The sequence below is a fragment of the Podarcis pityusensis genome (genome assembly GCF_964106645.2).
Source record: "Podarcis pityusensis genome assembly, chromosome: 7".
NCBI classification, from domain to species: Eukaryota; Metazoa; Chordata; class Lepidosauria; order Squamata; family Lacertidae; genus Podarcis; species Podarcis pityusensis.
The window spans coordinates 20,065,988-20,084,576 of NC_138031.1; the positions used below are offsets into that span (position 1 = coordinate 20,065,988).

An 18,589-nucleotide genomic window follows, 5' to 3' on the forward strand; every position below is an offset into this window, starting at 1 on the left:
TGTTCACAGTCTCTCACCATAACCCAGCGCACAAGGTTTTTGTGAGGACAAAATGCAGAGGAAATGAACTATGTACACCTCCTTGGAGGAGATGTGGGATTTAAACGCAATAGTCTCTGCTCCATGCATGACCAAGTCTGGATCCAAGTCAGCATGCAAGCGAAGGAGCTGCCAAACTACCGAGTACTCAGGGAACAAACTTTTCTGCAGGGCGCGCAGCCGGCTGCGGATTCTTCAGCTCTGGCGAGACCCGTTGCCTTCCTAAGCACGTGGCTCCCGCTCCAGGGTCTTTAAAAGATGTCCCGGGTGGTGAACCCCACCCTTCTCTTGCTGTCGCCTCGGAGCTGCGCTCTGATTTGCTCGTGCGCCTGCTCACGCGCCTAACCAAGAAGCGCTGCCCAGAAGTCGGCGAGCTGCGGGCGCCGGCGGCAGAGCGCGCTTGTGCGCAGAGAAGCGCGGAGCTGGCAAGCCTTCCGCCCTTAAAGGCGAGCGCCAGCCGGGGAAGGCGCGGAGAGCTGTAGCCCTGCGATGTGCCCGGAGCAGCACGAGTGGAGGCAGGTAAGGGGGCGTGGCTCTTGCACCTTGAAGGCGATGCCTGGCTGGAATGGGTGAGCTCCTGTCAATCCATCCGAGTTGCTTCTGTGTGTCGCGCTTCTTGGGTTTATTTCGCGGGGATTCGGCGGGGTCTTCGACGGAGCAACCTTATGCATGCTTACTCGGAAGTAAGCGTCATTGTGTTGAATGAGGCTTACTTGCAGGTAAGTATGCATGGGATTGCAGGCTCATCTATCTTTAACGTCCTACATACTCTGGGTTTTTGTTTAAAAAATAATAATTTGCTGGTTTTCAGCGTTAACACTTGGTTTTGAGATGATGGATCCAATGCCATTTGGTGTTCACGTCTTTTGTGTTCTTGCAAAGACAGAGCAAGTCTTATTAAAATCAGTGGCACTTGCTTCTAAGTAAACGTGCAGAGGAGTGTGGGGCTGAATCACAGAACTGCAGAGTTGGAAGGGACCACAAAGCCGACTAGTGCAGGAATCTTTTGCCCAATGTGGGGCTCAAACCCACAACCCTGAGATTAAGCATCTCATGCTCTACTGACAGAGGTATCACAGGGGTGTTGGTGGATGATTATTGACCTGGTGTTTGGGCAGAGTGTTGGACTTGGACTAAGGAGATCCATGCTCTGACCTCGTGCCAGTCCCACACTCTCAAGCTAACCTACCTTACAGCGTTGTTGTTGTTGTTGTAAGGATAAAACGGGGAAAGCAGTGTGATCTGTGTATAGCATCTTGAGGACAGGTGGGGTATAAATGCATGTAATGATAATTAAATTAAGACATTGTGAATTGCTTCACAGCTGTGAATAATAATAGTAATTATTATTAATAAAACTCACTGGTGAAGCATCTGCCTTGCATGCAAAAGTTCTGAGATTCAATCCCTGGCATCTCAAGATAGGGTTCGAAATGTCTCTTGCCTGAAACCCTGGAGATCTGCTGCTACTTGGCATAGATAATGCTAAGCTAGATGGACGAAAGGTCGGACTCGGTGTAAGACAGCTTCCTGTGTTCTCGCCAGTTGCTTATTTTTAAGATTCTTGGAGAAACAAAACACAATTGGTAGGCTGGTGATATAAACTGATGAAGGGATATGCTGATTAAAATGCACATTTTATTAGCATATAAATGCACATTTATTTAATGCTGCACTAATTATTATTATTGCTGCTGCATAGTATTTGATGCTGCAGTTTATTATTAAGTAGTTTTTAATTGTTGCACTAATAATCATGAAGTATCTAAAGTTGCATGGGACGCGGGTGGCACTGTGGTCTAAACCACTGAGCCTTTTGGGCTTGCCGATCAGAAGGTTGGCGGTTTGAATCCCCACGACGGGGTGAGCTCCTGTTGTTCGGTCCCAGCTCCTGCCTACCTAGCAGTTCGAAAGCACGTCAAGTGCAAGTAGATAAATAGGTACCGCTCCAGCGGGAAGGTAAACGGCGTTTCCGTGCGCTGCTCTGGTTTGCCAGAAGTGGCTTAGTCATGCTGGCCACATGACCTGGAAGCTGTCTGCAGACAAACGCTGGCTCCCTCAGCCTATAGAGCAAGATGAGCGCCGTAACCCCAGAGTCATCTGCGACTGGACCTAATGGTCAGGGGTACCTTTACCTTTACCTATCTAAAGTTGCACTAAGGGATGGACATACCAACCAAAAAACCCCCCCACACACACTCAAAAAAGAGAGAACACTGTGTAATCTACAGAATGGGTAGAGAATGTGAAGGACTAATTGGCGCATTTGTTTTAATTTTTAAAGTGCCACGGATGTAAATTGCAGCTCCTGTTCCTTGCCAGTTCCTTGCCAAGGTTAATTGAAAAATCCATGGAAGAAGCAAGTCCTGTTGTGTTTAATAGGGCTTATTCCTAGATAAGTGTGCAGAGGCTTGCAGCCTGGATGTTGAAAAGGAAACTGCCTCATATTAAACAAAATTCCAGTGAGGAAACCTAAAGTGTGCATTAGCCATTGTTTTGATTGCCGGCCAATAGAACCAGTAATAATGAGCTGTCTTCTTTTTAACTGCAAGGGATTGCTAAGCAGTTTCAAGAGATCTCGTGAGTGGTCATCCCTAAATATTATGGCATGCAACTTCTCTGCACTTGTGCTTTTAGTGAAGCATTTCCCAGAAGTTGCTTTGGGTTCAGAATAATAACGGGAAGGACAGTCATCATTTTTTGTTATGCAAGCAGCCACCTGGTAAGGTACCTTGTTCTCCTAGGCTCTAGCATGCTGTACAAGCTGAGAACCAGGTAGTGTAGAAGGATCAGAATGGGAAATCTCTGGTCCTCCAAATGTTGCAGAACTCCAACTCCCATCAGCCCCAGCTATTATGGTGAATGGGCAATGGGAGTCGCTGATCTTTATTTGTTTATATACTGCTTATCCACCCAAAAGGCTTCCAAGCAGTTTACAACTATAAAATCAAGTATAAAAGCACTGCATAATTAAAATTCCATTTGGGAGTAACAATTCCATTGGGACTTTACAACATCCTTAATTAGGATGTACAATATAGGAGCTAGCACAACTGGTAAAACAGTTAAAACAATAAAATCAGAAGTTCAGTTTAGGGGATTGCGTACTTAAACAGGTGTGTCTTCAGGGGCTGGCGGAATGCCAATATTGATGGAGCCTCTCATATTTCAGCAATGAGGGCATTCCCCAACACTGGTGCTGCCAGTGAAAAAGCCCAATAATCATCAGGCTGTGAGAAATCTAACCAGGTTCCATTCACTGATTGTAGTGCCCTTACAGTGGGGAGAAAGATGGTTTTTCAGGTAACCTTGTCCAGATGTATTTAGGACTTTGTATGTAAGTAGCAGAACCTTAAAACTGGCTTGGTTGCTCATAGGCAGCCACTGCTATTAGTAGTGGAAAGAGTGCTGGACTTAGCTCCCATGAAACCGGTTTTGTGCTGCATCTCTGCTTAACCTGTCCTGCTGTGTTGGACATTTAGTCATTAAAAAAGTTACTTTCATATCTAGTATCTTATGGTTCCATACCGACTTTGAGTAACCTGTAACTGCTGCAAAAAAAACCCCCTCCACATTCTATACCCAGAGGGATTATATTATGAGACGGAACAATATTTATATATTTCAAATACGGTGGTACCTCGGGTTACATACGCTTCAGGTTACATACGCTTCAAGTTACAGACTCCGCTAAACCAGAAATAGTACCTCAGGTTAAGAACTTTGCTTCAGGATGAGAACAGAAATCGTGCTCTGGCGGCGCGGCGGCAGCAGGAGGCCCCATTAGCTAAAGTGGTGCTTCAACTGTTTTAGAACAGTTTCAGGTTAAGAATGGACCTGCGGAACGAATTAAGTACTTAACCGAGGTACCACTGTATTTGGATCTCAAACCTTGTGGTTAGTGGTCAGTTGGTTCTATTTACTACAGGAAAGGACATAGAAGATACAAACCTGAGCAACTTGATATCCTACTAGACTTTGTTTATTTATTTCTGCAACCATAGTGGCTAGCACGCACTAACACACACACCCTCACCTTAAAAGAAAACCCTTCATTTCTTCTGATCCTGAAATCTGTACTGTGCAGTGAGGAATGGGTTATTCTGTTGCAGCATTGGATGCAAGCCAATTTTAAAAAGCATCAAACGGTGAGAGAAATTTAAAAACCACAACATCCAGCCGGAAAGACTTGTTGAAACAAAAATGTCTTCCACAGTTTCCAGAAACTACAAATAGTGGGTGTTTGTTGTATCTCAACAAGGATGCAGTTCCACAAAACAGGGCCAGACACAGAGAAGGCCCTGCTCTGAGTTACTGGGGAATGGGCTTCTGATAATTTAGGTACTCTTTTGTAGAACACAGTGATTTGGTGGGTATGTGAGCGGGTAAGGTGATTTGCATGATCAGACTCAGAGACCTCCGCCTTAAATAAAGACACATTTAACTCAAATTTTAGTTTTAGTTTTTGGCCGAATTTAGGCCACAACTTTATTGATTACAGAAAAGTGAGTGGTTGCATAGGCTCTGGTTCAACAAGCTCCCTACACCCTTGCAGGTAGTGCTGATCCAGAGCTCTATCATAGGTCAGCCAAGGGTGAACACCTGAGGCAGGTGAAAAGCCTGGGAACAGACTCTGTTCACTCCCCAGATGCTCCCCTGGACTCAGGCATGGGCACAACCCCCTTTTGGGGGTTGACCTAACCAAGTTGAGGCTCTGGATTCCTTTAACAGAATACCCTTCACATAGGGATGGCAAGACCGTTCTCCCACCCCATCACATGAACCAGGGCCTATGCGCAACCTTACAAGTTGTGACGATTTGCTGTGCGGCAGATGAAACCCAAATGGCCACAGCCAATCAGCCAAGTGGGGGAAAATTCCTGCTGTGCCCCTGTCCCAACGACAGATGACACACGATGGCACAGCAAGGTCAATCGCAAAATGCCCTAAAATTAGGGAGAGGTGGGCAGGTGTTCTGATGCAGGAGCTGAAAGAGGAAGCTCTGGGACACATGCATGGGTTTATATAGGCCCCTTGATCCATTTAGACTGCGCACCATTGGCCAGATTACACCCAGCAATGAGGGACCTACCAATTGGGTGTTGTGGCTATCCAGTAGACCCACCCACAACCAGGAGGTCAGTCTCCAGGTCTCACTGCAAGACATGCCCTCTTTTAGGGAGGACACGATCTCTCAGGCAGACTGCATCTGAGCTGCATAGGGCCTTGTATGTCAGCACCAAAATCTTGACCCAGTAGCAGATTGGCAGCCACTGCAGATCTTGCAGACAAAGTGCTACATGAGGAATTGAGGAAACTGCAAGCAACGACGCATAATTGTTCATTCTGTTGCTTTGCCCCAGCATGGGCTCTTTGACTTGCATGTGTCATTTTCTCTAGGAGAGAGAAGGCTGCCTCTGGCAGCTGAAGAATGAAGTCCCCTCCTTGCTGCCTGTCCCTTTCTTCAGGAGCATCTGGAGAGGAGCTGGGTGAGAGCACGTCCTTTGGATCTGTGGAGTCCAGTGTCTTCTGCAGCGAGGAGGAGCCAGGAACCTTGCTGCGACCGGTGGCCCCATCCTTGGACTGCATCACAGTCAATGTGGGAGGGGCCCGCTTTGTGCTGTCCCAGAAAAAGCTGTGCTGCTACCCGGACACCCGCCTGGGCAAGCTGGCTGTAGTGGTGTCAGCTGCCCGGGACGTTGCCTCCAGCCTCCTGGATCTCTGCGATGATGCCAATTTGGTGGAGAATGAATATTTCTTTGATCGGAGCTCTCAGGCATTTAGTTACATCCATAATTATTACCAGACGGGCCGGCTGCACGTGATGGATCAGCTCTGTGCACTTTCCTTCCTGCAGGAGATCCAGTATTGGGGGCTGGATGAGCTCAGCATTGACTCTTGCTGCAGGGACAGGTGAGTAATTGATGGGGCCATGCGCCCAAATCCAGTAGGGCTGGGGAAGGCTTCAGTAGGGCGTTGTAGATTAATTATGCAGTTGGGGAGAGGTGAGGTAAGCACAGATGAAGGGAATTAAGATGAGGTGGTGGCCTGGGTGCCACTGATGTGGATTGCTGCCACCTAGGCAAGGCAGCAGCTGGACAGAAAATTATGGCAGTGGTTGAGTTTGGTATTGAAGTAACCCAGTTGCTTGTGTACTTGGAAAGGGGGTGGAAGTTGGGGTTGTGGGGAGCAACTCCAACAGTTTTTTCTAGAAAAAAAATCACTGGGTATACTACTACCACTACTACTACTAATAATAATAATAATAATAATACCTTATTATTTATACCCCAGCCACTCTGGGTGCTCCCAATGGAATATTAAACAGAATAAAACTTCAAACATTAAAATCTTCCCTGACCAGGGCTGCCTTCAGATGTCTTCTAAAAGTCAGATAGTTTTTTATTTCCTTGACATCTGGTGGGAGGGCCTTCCACAGGGCAGGCGTCACTACTGAGAAGGCCCTCTGCCTGGTTCCCTGTGACCTCACTTCTTGCAGTGAGGGAACCATCAGAAGGCCCTCGGAGCTGAACAATGGGAGTGGAGACACTCATTCAGGTATACTGGGCTGAGGCTGGCTAATGTAACCTTGAAACAGGTTCCTCCTGGGATTAAATTAATTTGCAAGGACAGCTAGCTTGTGGCAATCTGGATGTTGATGAGCTACAACTCCCATCAGCCCTGCCAATTAGCCATACTGGTTGGAGCTGATGGGAGTTGTAGTCCAAGACACCTGGAGGGCCACTGGTTAGCCACCCCTGTTTTTAAGGCAGACTTGATGTGTAGCACGGAGGAGTTGAGGATGATTCTAGGTTTGTCCCTTTTGCTGATCATCCGGCTTTACAGCTCTGATGTTCACAAGAGCACACTTTGAAGTCAGTGGCCGCTGTCTTTTTGCATGTGTAATTGAAGTTGGTTGTGGTGGTGCACGTGCTGCCACAAGTGTTTGCATTCATTTCAGATGAGGTATAGTGTCACATTTTGTGCTTCGCTGCCCTGCACAGGTACTTCAGGAGGAAGGAACTGAGCGAAGCCTTGGATATCAAGAAAGAAGCTGAAGCATTTGATGCCCAGGAAGAGGAAGAGGACTTCTCCGGGAGCCTCTGCCCCAGATTCAGGCAGAAGCTTTGGGAGGTATTGGAAAAACCTGGGTCTTCTGTCGCTGCCAGGACTTTTGGCACCATCTCCATGGCCTTTGTCATCATCTCTATTGCCAACATGGCCCTCATCTCTGTAGAACTGAGCTGGCTGCCACCACACCTCCTTGACATCCTGGAGTATGTGTGTATCGCCTGGTTCACAGGAGAGTTTGCCCTGCGTTTCCTGTGCGCACAGAAGAAATTCTACTTCATACGGAATGTAGCAAACATCATAGACCTGCTGGCCATTTTGCCCTTCTACATCACACTGGTAGTGGAGAGCTTGCGTGGCAGACACAGCTCCCAAGAGCTGGAAAACATGGGACGTATTGTTCAGGTGTTAAGGCTGCTGAGGGGTCTGCGCATGCTGAAGTTGGGCCGGCATTCAACAGGTAAATCTACATGGTGTAGGAAACTCTTGGGGAAATTGATTATTTTGTGGTTCTACCTAAGGGGGGTGGCGATTTTAAGAAACTCAGATGAGAAGCTGACTTCCATATGAGCAGAGGCCCACAACATGAGACTGGTCCCATGTTGCAAGCTAAACTTTGTAGCCACCAAACTCCAGACAGACCCTTCCCCCAGAATCATTTCCAAGGCAAGCAAGTGACTGTACATATCCCAGATAGGTTTAACAGTCCATCACTCTTCATGGGGAACAGGGGTCTCCTAACAACTCTCAGCACAAACTACAGCTCCCAGAAGTCTTTGGGGAAGCCATAACTGTTTAAAAGTGGTATCCAGTGCTTTTGTGTGTGTGTAGGGTGTATGTGTGTGGGTACTCACCATGAAGTAAGTGCCACACTTTTAACATTTGGGGGAGGGAAATGTGCTGGTACTGCCGTACCCTTGAGTACCCCCAGGGAGAGAGAGAAGCACTGGTAGTATCATAGTACTTTAAATATATTGTGTGAATGTGGCCAGAGAGAGGGTATTTCATAATTCCATTCCTTTCAGTTTATCGACTTACTCTGTCACCGCAATGGCTAATTTCAACAGTGCTTCCTCTGTCATCTGATGGACACAGTCCCTTGTCTGAAAGCTGCCTTAAACCAGGTGATGCTATCTGCCGATCTCCCTCAGTATAGTCTACTTTGCCCAGCAGTGCCTCTCCAGGATCAAAAGCAGAGGTCTTTCCTGCCATTTGATCCTTCTAGCAAGAGATTCTGGGCATTGAACCAAGGATCTTTTGCATGCAAAACAGAAGCTCTACCACAGAGCTATGGTACCCTTCCTAGGACCTTCCATCATAAGAGTTGGAAGAGACCATGAGGACCATCTAGTCCAACCCGTTGCAATGCTGGAATTTTTCACCCAACATGGAGCTTGACCCATAGCTCTCAGATTAAGAGTCTCATGCTCTAGTGCCTTCTTAGCAAGCCTCACTTTCCACAGCAAACTGAATCTTTTCTGTATCCCACAATTGTGGGAGAATTAAGCAGAGGGGATCAGTTCACCTCAGGGTGACATCTCCCTCTAGAAAACTATGTAAATCTGCCCTGAGGTCCTACAGTTCTGAGAAGCTGAATAGGCAAATCTTCATGATTTTTAGGTTGCCAGGGTGGGAAGCCTGTGACCCTTCTAGTTGTTGATGGAGTCCCATCAGCCTCTGCCAGGGATGATGGGAGTTGTAACCCAGCAACATTTGAAGGGCAACTGGTCTGAGGCCTAGTTCTTACAAGGAACAAACCTGTTTCTGAACTGCACCAATAGTAGTAGGGGGCAGCAGGAATTACAGGACTGAATTCTCCTTCGTACAACAAATCCCTACATGCAGAAAAATTAACATGTTAGGAAGAAGACTGGCCTAAAACCTTCGCTGCAGCATCTAGTTTTCTCTGTTCAGGGAATTTGACTTGTTTGGGGGTTTTGGTGTGTGTGTATGTGTGTGTGTGTGTGTGTGTGTGTGTGAGAGAGAGAGAGAGAGAGAGAGAGAGAGAGTGTATCCAATCATGTTAGCATCCTGAAGTGGTACAGTCCAGAAATAATGTTATTACCCCAACACAGGTTAATTGGACCGTCATGCTAGAAACTCCCTCTAATCACTTCTCCTAACCTTTTCATCACCCCCCTATTAGTGCTATATAAGCTAATTTGGTTGCCTGCCCATTTCATTGTCAACAGTGAGTAAACTGGCAAGGGTCAGAGATGGCTTGCTAGCAGCATTGCATTACTATTCAAAATAAAACTGGATTCATATCTGCAAACATTTGCCTAGAAGGGGTTGCCTATATGAACACAGCTATTCTGAATTTATAATATTCTGTTTGCTTCTTTTATTCTTGAACAGATCAGATTGGAAAGTCATAGCAGCAAGGCTATGTTTGCAGCTGATGGGCTCAAATGTTGCCTCAGATGAATCTGTTGTTGCAACATGTTCCCCACTTCCTCAAATGGAGAGAAATCCCAGATCGGTTTCCTTTAGTTGGCAGCGCACTGAAGGCTTCATTTTGTAATATATACATGGCAGAAGATAGGGCAACCCCCCCAAAAAAACTGTGCCCCCATTTTCATCTGATTTTGGCTTCCAAAAAAACCTTTCACTTACTTTACCTGTTTTATTTGCTGAATGTATATAACTGCTTCATAAGTTCCAGGAGTCTCAGAAAACAATGTAAAACTGTTAAAGATTAAAAAAAAAAGATTTAAAAAAAAGATTAAAAAAGATTTAAAAAAAAACTGTTAAAGATACTGAAACACTCAATCACATATTTATTTCTCTCACACATTTCCAGCATTGCAGCCAACCTCTGGGTATCTAATTCAGAAAAGACGCCAGCTTCCAGGAGACAACCTCCTAACAATAGGTTCATTAAATAAACTGAGCATCATTGAACTGTTAACAAAGCAGTGGCCTTCTAGCTTCTGTAATTTCTTTTATTTTCAGAATCATTCCAGTTTGTAACATATTGCAGGAAGAAAGAGAGAGGAAAGAAACTTTTATGTCCATATAACATATGTGATCTATGTTAGTCACGGGTGCCATGAAAGATAAGAGAGTCATCTTTCCTTGCTGGTCCCTTGGAATCAGTTTTTACTCATCATAGGAGGTGAGGTGAGAATTTATTTAAAGAGACAATGAGGAATAATGAGATTGAGTAAGGGCAGAAGAAACTTGCTGGTATCCAAGCCGGGGCAAAATGGCAATGAACTCTTACGGTGAGGACTTCTACCCACAATGCATCCTGGTGTTAAAGAGTTCCATGTATTGTGTTAGAACATGATATCACTCCTGCAGGCAAGTTATACTTGCTACTCCACCAGACTAGCATAAGTTACAGAAAGTGCTAACTTGACACATCTTGACACTACGGCATATTGTTTTTATGTCATATCTCCCATACATAGACTGATGGATCACCAGCTCTTTAATTGTTCCATCTTTGAAGAAACTTGGAGAAGGCTTGAGATGGAAAACAGTCAATTTTTATTTTAAACAACTGAGATGTGCCATTAAAATGGCATTCACAAGAGACATAAATTAGGTGCTATGCATTGCAAGCCTGTTTGTGCTTGGAAGAAACCCCATCAAGTTCAATGGGACTAACTCCCAGATGTCTGTATAGGACTTCAGCCTAAAAATATGAGGGTTGAGGCTGTTTTTACACATGCATGTACATAAATTGCAGCTGTGTGGAGTACCTCAATCGAACAGAATCTTGTTTTGATGTGAGGCTAGTTGATATGAAAGGGTTTTTTGGGGGAGGAGGGGCCAGGGCTGGTGATAATAAAGCTATAGTCCTGAGCTCATACAGTTGGCAGTTATCCTCCTCTAAAATTCATTATTTCATATACATTTAGTATTGAGGTACAGTAGATGAATGTCAGCTCTTGCATGCAGGAAATTATTCTCAAGCACAAAATTTGGAGAGATGACTGGGTAAGCAGTATCACTTACTTAAGGACTTCAGCAGAACTCAGATGGATCCTGAGTCAACAAACTAAATATGAGCCAACAGCGTGATGCTGCTTTAAAAGGGCAAATGCTAATATGGGTTACACAGAAGTACTGCATCCAAGGCATGGGAAGAAATTGTTCTACTCTACTGAGTGCTGGTTGATTCCCAGCTACATAAGGATACTGAATATGTTTTGTTTTGGTTTTAACCATTAAGGGAGAATAGCCGGGCTGACTTTGTTGGAAGAAGTGTTCCATTCATTCAGACCCCATGTCCAACCTCTCCAAAAGCATTTTCCTTCCTCTTTTGCTATATTGGGCCTCCTCCCCTAATAAATACTAAGTGAGATGAGAGCACTTTTTCAACCCAAAGGCTGTATCCTCTCCTGAGGACCACATGCCAGTGGTGGGTGGGACCAGAGGCAAAAGTGGGTGGATAAATAAATGCAGATGTTACCTTTGTACAGTAGGCTAGTTTCTGCATGCACACCTCTCTGTCCTCCATCCAGGCAAGCAAGTGGCTTGATCAGAAGTCAAGGATACATTCTAGCCATGGAAAAGCATGCAAAGCAAGGACACTGAGGGTCTAGCCAGGAAAGGAGGCTTGTGCCCTAGGGAGAGTTTTGAGGGCCCAATAGAAAGACCTAGAGAGCCACATTTGGCCTCTGAGCCACCTCAGACCTAAGGAAGTATTTGTACCATTTGTTCTCCCTTTCCAAGTGGGCTTTAGTTCAACCTCTGCTGCTCAGAAGGCAGGAGCTCACATGACCACAGCTTTGCTCAAGGCCTCTCTATCCCACTCCATTACTGGTCCTGTTTAGCTTGTCTTACTATTGCCCTTGCAGCAGGGAGGAGAATGGGGACAAAACTAGAATTATGGGGCTCAGCTGTCATTGATGCAGGTTCCACCTACCATTGGCATCCCAGCCATCCACCCTACAAGTCCCAGGGGCATCAGGCTTCAGGGAATCTGATCCCTCCCATGGTGGCAGCCAAGAACCAGATAAACAAAAAATGTTTCTTACCAAGTAATTTATTCACTATGTACAGAGATAGCTGAAGGAATGCATTCTAACTAGGATAATGTCATTGCTCCAAGTAAAGTCCACTCCCTCCGTTTCTTCTATTGTATGTCACACCTAATGTGAGCTTTCTGCCTCTGAGCTTTCTGTTCTACTACCTTCAGTGCATGCCTGGTCCTGGGAGAGGGAAAGTCAGGAATGCTTTCCAAAGACACTGAATCTGTCAGTGGTCTCTCCCCTGGTGCTGCTTCTTCCTGCTGTTCCTCTCCCAATATTTCCCAGCTTCTCCTCTCTGCAGTCTCTGAACTATGCCCTTCTGCAAACCACTGTTCTAAATCTATACAGTCCTCCTGTTCTTGGGAAGGTTCAGGAGAATGGGGGGTGGTCTCCTCAGTCCAGCCCCTGAGAAGGGGGCACCAGCCACCACTGATGGAGGCTGTGACCTGAACTGAAATCCTCTATTGCGTTGCAGGTTTGCGGTCCCTGGGCATGACCATTGCCCAGTGCTACGAAGAGGTCGGCATGCTCCTGCTTTTCCTCTCTGTGGGCATCTCCATCTTCTCCACCATGGAGTTCTTTGTCGAGCAAGGTGTCCATGGCACAACCTTCACAAGTGTGCCCTGTGCCTGGTGGTGGGCTACGACATCCATGACGACAGTTGGCTACGGAGACATTAGGCCGGACACAACCATCGGCAAGATAGTGGCGTTCGTGTGTATATTGTCGGGAATTCTCGTTCTGGCTTTGCCGATAGCCATCATCAATGACCGCTTTTCTGCCTGTTACTTCACGCTGAAGATAAAGGAAGCTGCTCTCCGACAGCGTGAAGCCTTAAAGAAGCTCACAAAGAACATGTCCAGCGATTACACCGTCAATGTTAATTTGCGCGACGTCTATGCTCGAAGTGTCATGGATGTGCTGAGGCTAAAAGGCCGGGACAGAACAAGCACTAGGAGCAGTGGTGGTGATGAGTTTTGGTTTTGATTTCTTTAAAAAACAAAACAGCATAAGGCAGGGGTAGCCAATGTCGTACTGTCCAGATATTGTTAGACTACAACACCCATCATTTTATTACCATTGGCAATGTTTGCTGGGACTGATGGGAGTTGTAATCCAACAACTTCTAGAGAACACTACACTGTTTAAAATGTGTGTCTAATGTTTCATCAGCCTTGAGAATAAATGCTGTGTTGAATACGAGGCTAACAATTGTTTCATGTTCTCCCCTATTAAATTTCCCTTTCCAGGTTTCTGAGCATATGACAATAATTACCCTAACCCAAAGGCTTATTAAAAGCAAAAACACTCAGGTTATACTGACTCTTACCATATAGACCATTCATTAGAATAAAATGGCAGATTCATCTACATAAAACAATGTTTCGGTTATTTGGTAATAGTTCTTATGCTTGCTTTAATATGAAAAAATAAAGTGTTAGCAAAATGAAAGTTGTTGTACTGTTTTGTATTATATTTTAAAGAGTCTTTTTATTAAAAAAAAATATAGCAAGAGATGAGGAGCCTTTACAGTTGTGTCCACAGTGGCCAATTTGAGACATGATTTAGTCCATCGCAGAGATGGGGGACTCAGCTTCTCTCAATCTCATTTACCCTTTTGAGGAAAGTCATAAGGGAAAGGTAAAGGGACCCCTGACCATTAGGTCCAGTCATGGCCGACTCTGGGGTTGCAGCGCTCATCTCGCTTTACTGGCCAAGGGAGCCAGTGTTTGTCCGCAGACAGTTTTTCCGGATCATGTGACCAGCATGACTAAGCCGCTTCTGGTGAACCAGAGCAGCGTACGGAAACACCGTTTACCTTCCTGCCGGAGCGGTACCTATTTATCTACTTGCACTTTGACGTGCTTTCAAACTGCTAGGTTGGCAGGAGCAGGGACCAAGCAACAGGAGCTCACCCCATCGCGGGGATTCGAACCGCCAACCTTCTGATCAGCAAGTCCTACTTATAGCCTAAATCAGATGTGAGGAACCTGAGACGCTCCAGATGTTATTGAACTACAACCAGTAGTGCCTGGGAACTGGTGGGCAAAAGGCAGGGATCCCTCCGACAGGCAGAGCCAACTAATTCTAAATTTTGGTGCCTCCTAGCATGGCCTGAGTCAGATATGATGGAAGTTGAATATTCCATCAACATCCAGAGGACTACGAGTCTCCCATTCTTGCTCTGACATTTGCCATAGTGACTTTCACAATGCATATCTGAAACCCTGCTCCCACCCCCACCCCGCACAAATACTTACATTCTAATCCTGTGCACAGCTACTGTCGAGTAAGTTCCACGTTGTCATTTACTCGCAGGATGTATGCATAGAATTGCAGCTTTAAACTATCATAGAGTTGGAAGAGACCCTGAGGATCATTGAGCCCAACTCCCTGCAATGGAGGAATATACAGTGGTCCCATACAGGGAATGAACCTGAAAGCTTGGCATTAGAAGTACCACACAATCAAAATGGGGGTGTAGGAGATTGGGATGTAGGAGACATCCACATCATACATTTAAAGCATGTGGCTTCCCACCCCAAGTCCCCTGAGGACTGCAGTTTGTACCTTTCTGAGGGGTAATTCCCAGCACTCTTAAACTATAGTTCCCAAGATTCTTGGGTGTCAGGGGGAGAGCCATGTGCTTTAAATGTGTGGTACAGATGTGACCTCAGAGCAGGTAGGGCTCTGAAATGATCATTGTGGTTTAACAGATCTGAGCTTCTGTTTTGCATATGACTATAGATGTATTTCCTGTGCTAGCTTGCAATGATGTCGAACTCTATATGCCCTTAATAATTGATACAGGGCTGCTTTCCAGCTCTGAGTTAATCTCTAACATCAGTGTGACAAGAGGGTGCCTCTTTTTCTTTGTGGCTCGCATGTCATCGACCCTCTTCTTATCAAGTCCCCTGCCAGACAGCTGATGAATGCTTTCAGAAACAGTAGCAATTTATATGTTAACGTTGATGCCCACTGGCACACTGTCAATGGTATCATCTGCTGGCATTTCCATTCCGAGGCCTGCGGCAGCACGTGTTGTTGCTTGGTTTCCACTCTGTGCATAGGGACGTTGTCAGCACAACTGAGTCCATAAATTAACTGTGCCTTCTGGATCTCCTTAGTGCCAGGATGCAAATAGGATCTTGTGACACACCTGTGCTAAGACACTAAAAAACAACTGCTACAACTGCTCTTCGCTTGCATTTGCAGGCAAATAGGATGACCTGAACCATACGGCCTTGTTCACAAAGAGCTACCTATCTAAGAACTAAGGTATCTAACTGTTGGAGATGTAACAGGGGTAATGCTTTTCTAAAATATATGTCCTTTCATTGTCCTACATTGAAAGCTTTTGGGCAGAAGGTAACTGAAACTATTAACAGAACTGTATGGAACAATCTTACATTTACAGAGCAAAATACCCTCTTGAATTATATACCCAGCACATGGAACCTTACAAAGGGACAATATGAGTGGACTCTCCTTGACCTTACTACAGCAAAAAGACTGATACAGATGAATTGGAAAAATAAAAATGCGGCTCCCTTCTACGATTGGATTGAAGACTTATACAAACTCATAACATACGAACAACTTGCATATAAACACAGACTTGCCATGGACAAATTCAATGAAATTTGGAATCCATTCTTACAAATTCTGTAATAGGTTAAAATCTGGTGAAGTACAATAACAACTTTGTAAAATATACAGTTTTGGGCTTTTCCCCCTCCACCCTTTATTTTCCCTTCTGCACAGGTCCTGTTTCTCTTCTTCTTTTCTCTTTTATTTACGCCTCACCATGTTTAGTGCACATACAATTATGTGCTTTTTGAATTTTCAGTAAAGATGTTGAAAGGAAGGAAGGAAGGAAGGAAGGAAGGAAGGAAGGAAGGAAGGAAGGAAGGAAGAAGCTACTGTTCCACTTTAAACACTTGCAGCTCCCCCTAAATAATTCTGGGAGCTAGAGCTTTGTTAAGGGCCCTGAGATCCCCTATTCCATGCCCAGAACCACAATTCCAGAGTGGTTTAATAATCAATCCCTCTTTGCATGGACTCTGGGAATTGTAGCTGTCTGAGGGGAATGGGGGTTTCCTAACAGTGCTCACCACCCTTAACAAATAATAGTTCCCAGGGTTCTTCGGGGGAGCCATTAACTGTTTAAAATGCTTTAAATCTATGAAGGTGCCTTAATTTAAACAAGTGAGACCTGCAGCAACCAGCCCCTCCAGGCGTCCCTGTTTTCCAGGGACAGTCCCAGAGTTACCATTTCTGCTTCTGGGATACTGTAAGCCTTGATTCGGGAAGATCAATGTGCTTTAAATGTATGCTGTGTACCCAGCCAGAAAGAGAGAGCGCTATCAATTGGCTGTAGCCAAAGCATTTTGGAGTGTAGGCTCTTTCTCTGAGGCTTTGCTGCCTTTTAGGAGCGCTCTTTGCTTCCACTTACGCTCTGCCCTGTTATCTGTAAACAAATCAATTACTGCAATATGTCATATGTCTCCACTGCTCTCATTCAAAGAGAAATAAATCTGGCAAGGCAGCTCTTTAACACAGCACTAGAATGCATGCTTTATGTGCAAAAGGTCACCAGAACCTGCAGTCAAAAGGACCAGGAGTAAGTGATATGAAAGACCGTTCTCTACCTCCAACCCTGCAGAGCTGATGCCAGTAGGAGCAAGCAATACTGTTCTAGATGGACAAATATTCTGACCTGGTATAAAATAGGTCCTACAATCCTGGAACTTGGGGAAGAGGGTATATGTTATACTTTTTAAAAAAATGCATAGGGTGTTATATTCTGTGCACAAACAAAAGGCCAGCATCTGTACCACCTGATGTCCTCCAGATGCTTTAAGATACAATTCCCATAAACCCTGACCATGGGTCATGTTTGTTTGAGAAAAATTATAATTTCTAATCCAAAGCAACTGGAGGGTGGTAGGTTAGGGAATGCTGAGCTAGACTGATCTAGCTCAACTCATGCAGGAAAGCAAAATTTTGCAAAATGAATACACTGGGGAAAGTAAGCAAGTTCCATCAAGTTGCTTGTTGGCATCGTTTGCATCTAGTTCAAAAGCAGCGTAGGCAAATTCACAACTTGCACACTCAACCTCTTGAAGGTGAGAGGGATGAACTATGCAGATTCCCATAATCCTGACTCTGGCCCTGGCTTCTTCTGTTATATTCCAGATTTTGTGGTGGTGAATGACATTGTGTGCCAACGTAGCATAAAGCCCGATAATGGATTAGGATCTAGATTTCTCATGCCCAGACTCTCATCCTGCATCAGGAATCACATCTAAGGAATCCCTGACGGATGGCCAACCAACCTCTGTTTAAAAACCTGCCATGAAGAAGAGTCCACCACCTTCTGAACAGTTCCACTCTCAAACAGCTCTTACAGCCAGAAAGTTCTTCCTGGTGTTTAGTCAGAATCTCGTTTCTTGTAATTTGAACCCACTGGTTCTGATCCTACCTCCTGGCATAACACAAAATGGCTGCTGTTGGTTGCTCAAACTCAGACCCTCCAAGGGACCCTATTTTCCAAGGACATCCCTGATTTAGAGAAGCTGTCCCAGTTTCTGATTTGATCCTGGAATATCCCACTTGTCCTTCAGATGTTCCTATTCTCACTGGAGAAATGTTGGAGGGTATGGAGTTATCCAATCCCCAAGCTGTCTGAAGGCAATCCTGTATAGGCAAGCTTTTTAAAGTTTTCATATATGTCGGAAGCTGCCCAGAGTGGCTGGGGCAACCCAGTAAGATGTGTAGGGTACAAATAGTAAAATTATCATTGTGGAATGGACGAGGTCTGGCGGGCCAGATTCGGCCCGCGGACCTTGTGTTTGACACCCATGCATTATATTGTCTTAAAGTTGTTGCCCAAAGCTGTGGCAATATTGTTACCACTGCAACCTCAACTTGTTAACCATATTGTTATTCATGAGAAACACATGAGTACTGTATGTGAATCTTTCTCTAGCAACTAGAATTAAAACCATGGTGGAATATATTTATTTGCTGCTTTAAAAAATAATAATAAGACCAGTACCCTGTTCTCATAGTGGCCAGTCAGATTCATTGGCTGTGGTTTGAGGAAAGCTCCAAAGATAGAGAAGATTCAGATAGAGAGACCTAGGGCCACATTTGTCTCCCAGTTCTAAGGCTATCCACCCCTGAACTAGACGGATAAATAGTCTAATCTGGTGTAAGACAGTTTCCTGTCTACCATAATGTTGGTGTTCATACTATGAAAACAAAAAAGCATTACATTCTGTGTTTGCTCCATCCATCCATAATGAAGGCAAGTTTCTTGAAGCTAAAACTTGAAGGTGGGTTTCAAAACAGCCATGCTTTTGAATAAATTCACATTTTATTCTTAAAGGAAAATGCTACAGCTTTTTTAAAAAAGTATTTCAAAAAGCAGTGTCCAGATGAGTGAATTATGTATTAGTTATTAGTTATTAGTTATTAGTAGCAATCAT

At 44.9% G+C, this 18,589-nt stretch overlaps 1 protein-coding gene across 3 annotated transcripts; it reads left to right on the top strand.

Annotated features, from left to right (window-relative positions):
- The first annotated feature begins 400 nt into the window (after positions 1 to 400).
- On the top strand, positions 401 to 13,513 carry KCNV1 (potassium voltage-gated channel modifier subfamily V member 1). 3 transcript variants are annotated; one of them, XM_081014045.1, is made up of 4 exons: positions 401 to 608; positions 5,440 to 5,952; positions 7,044 to 7,570; positions 12,571 to 13,513. In XM_081014045.1, exons 2-4 carry the CDS (start codon positions 5,471 to 5,473, stop codon positions 13,080 to 13,082), a joined length of 1,521 nt encoding a protein of 506 aa, XP_080870171.1. In that variant the 5' UTR covers positions 401 to 608; positions 5,440 to 5,470; the 3' UTR covers positions 13,083 to 13,513. The 3 variants fall into 3 exon arrangements, with proteins under 3 accessions (XP_080870171.1, XP_080870170.1, XP_080870172.1); XM_081014044.1 differs by having other exon boundaries at positions 401 to 558; XM_081014046.1 differs by having other exon boundaries at positions 401 to 554.
- The last annotated feature ends 5,076 nt before the right edge of the window (positions 13,514 to 18,589 follow it).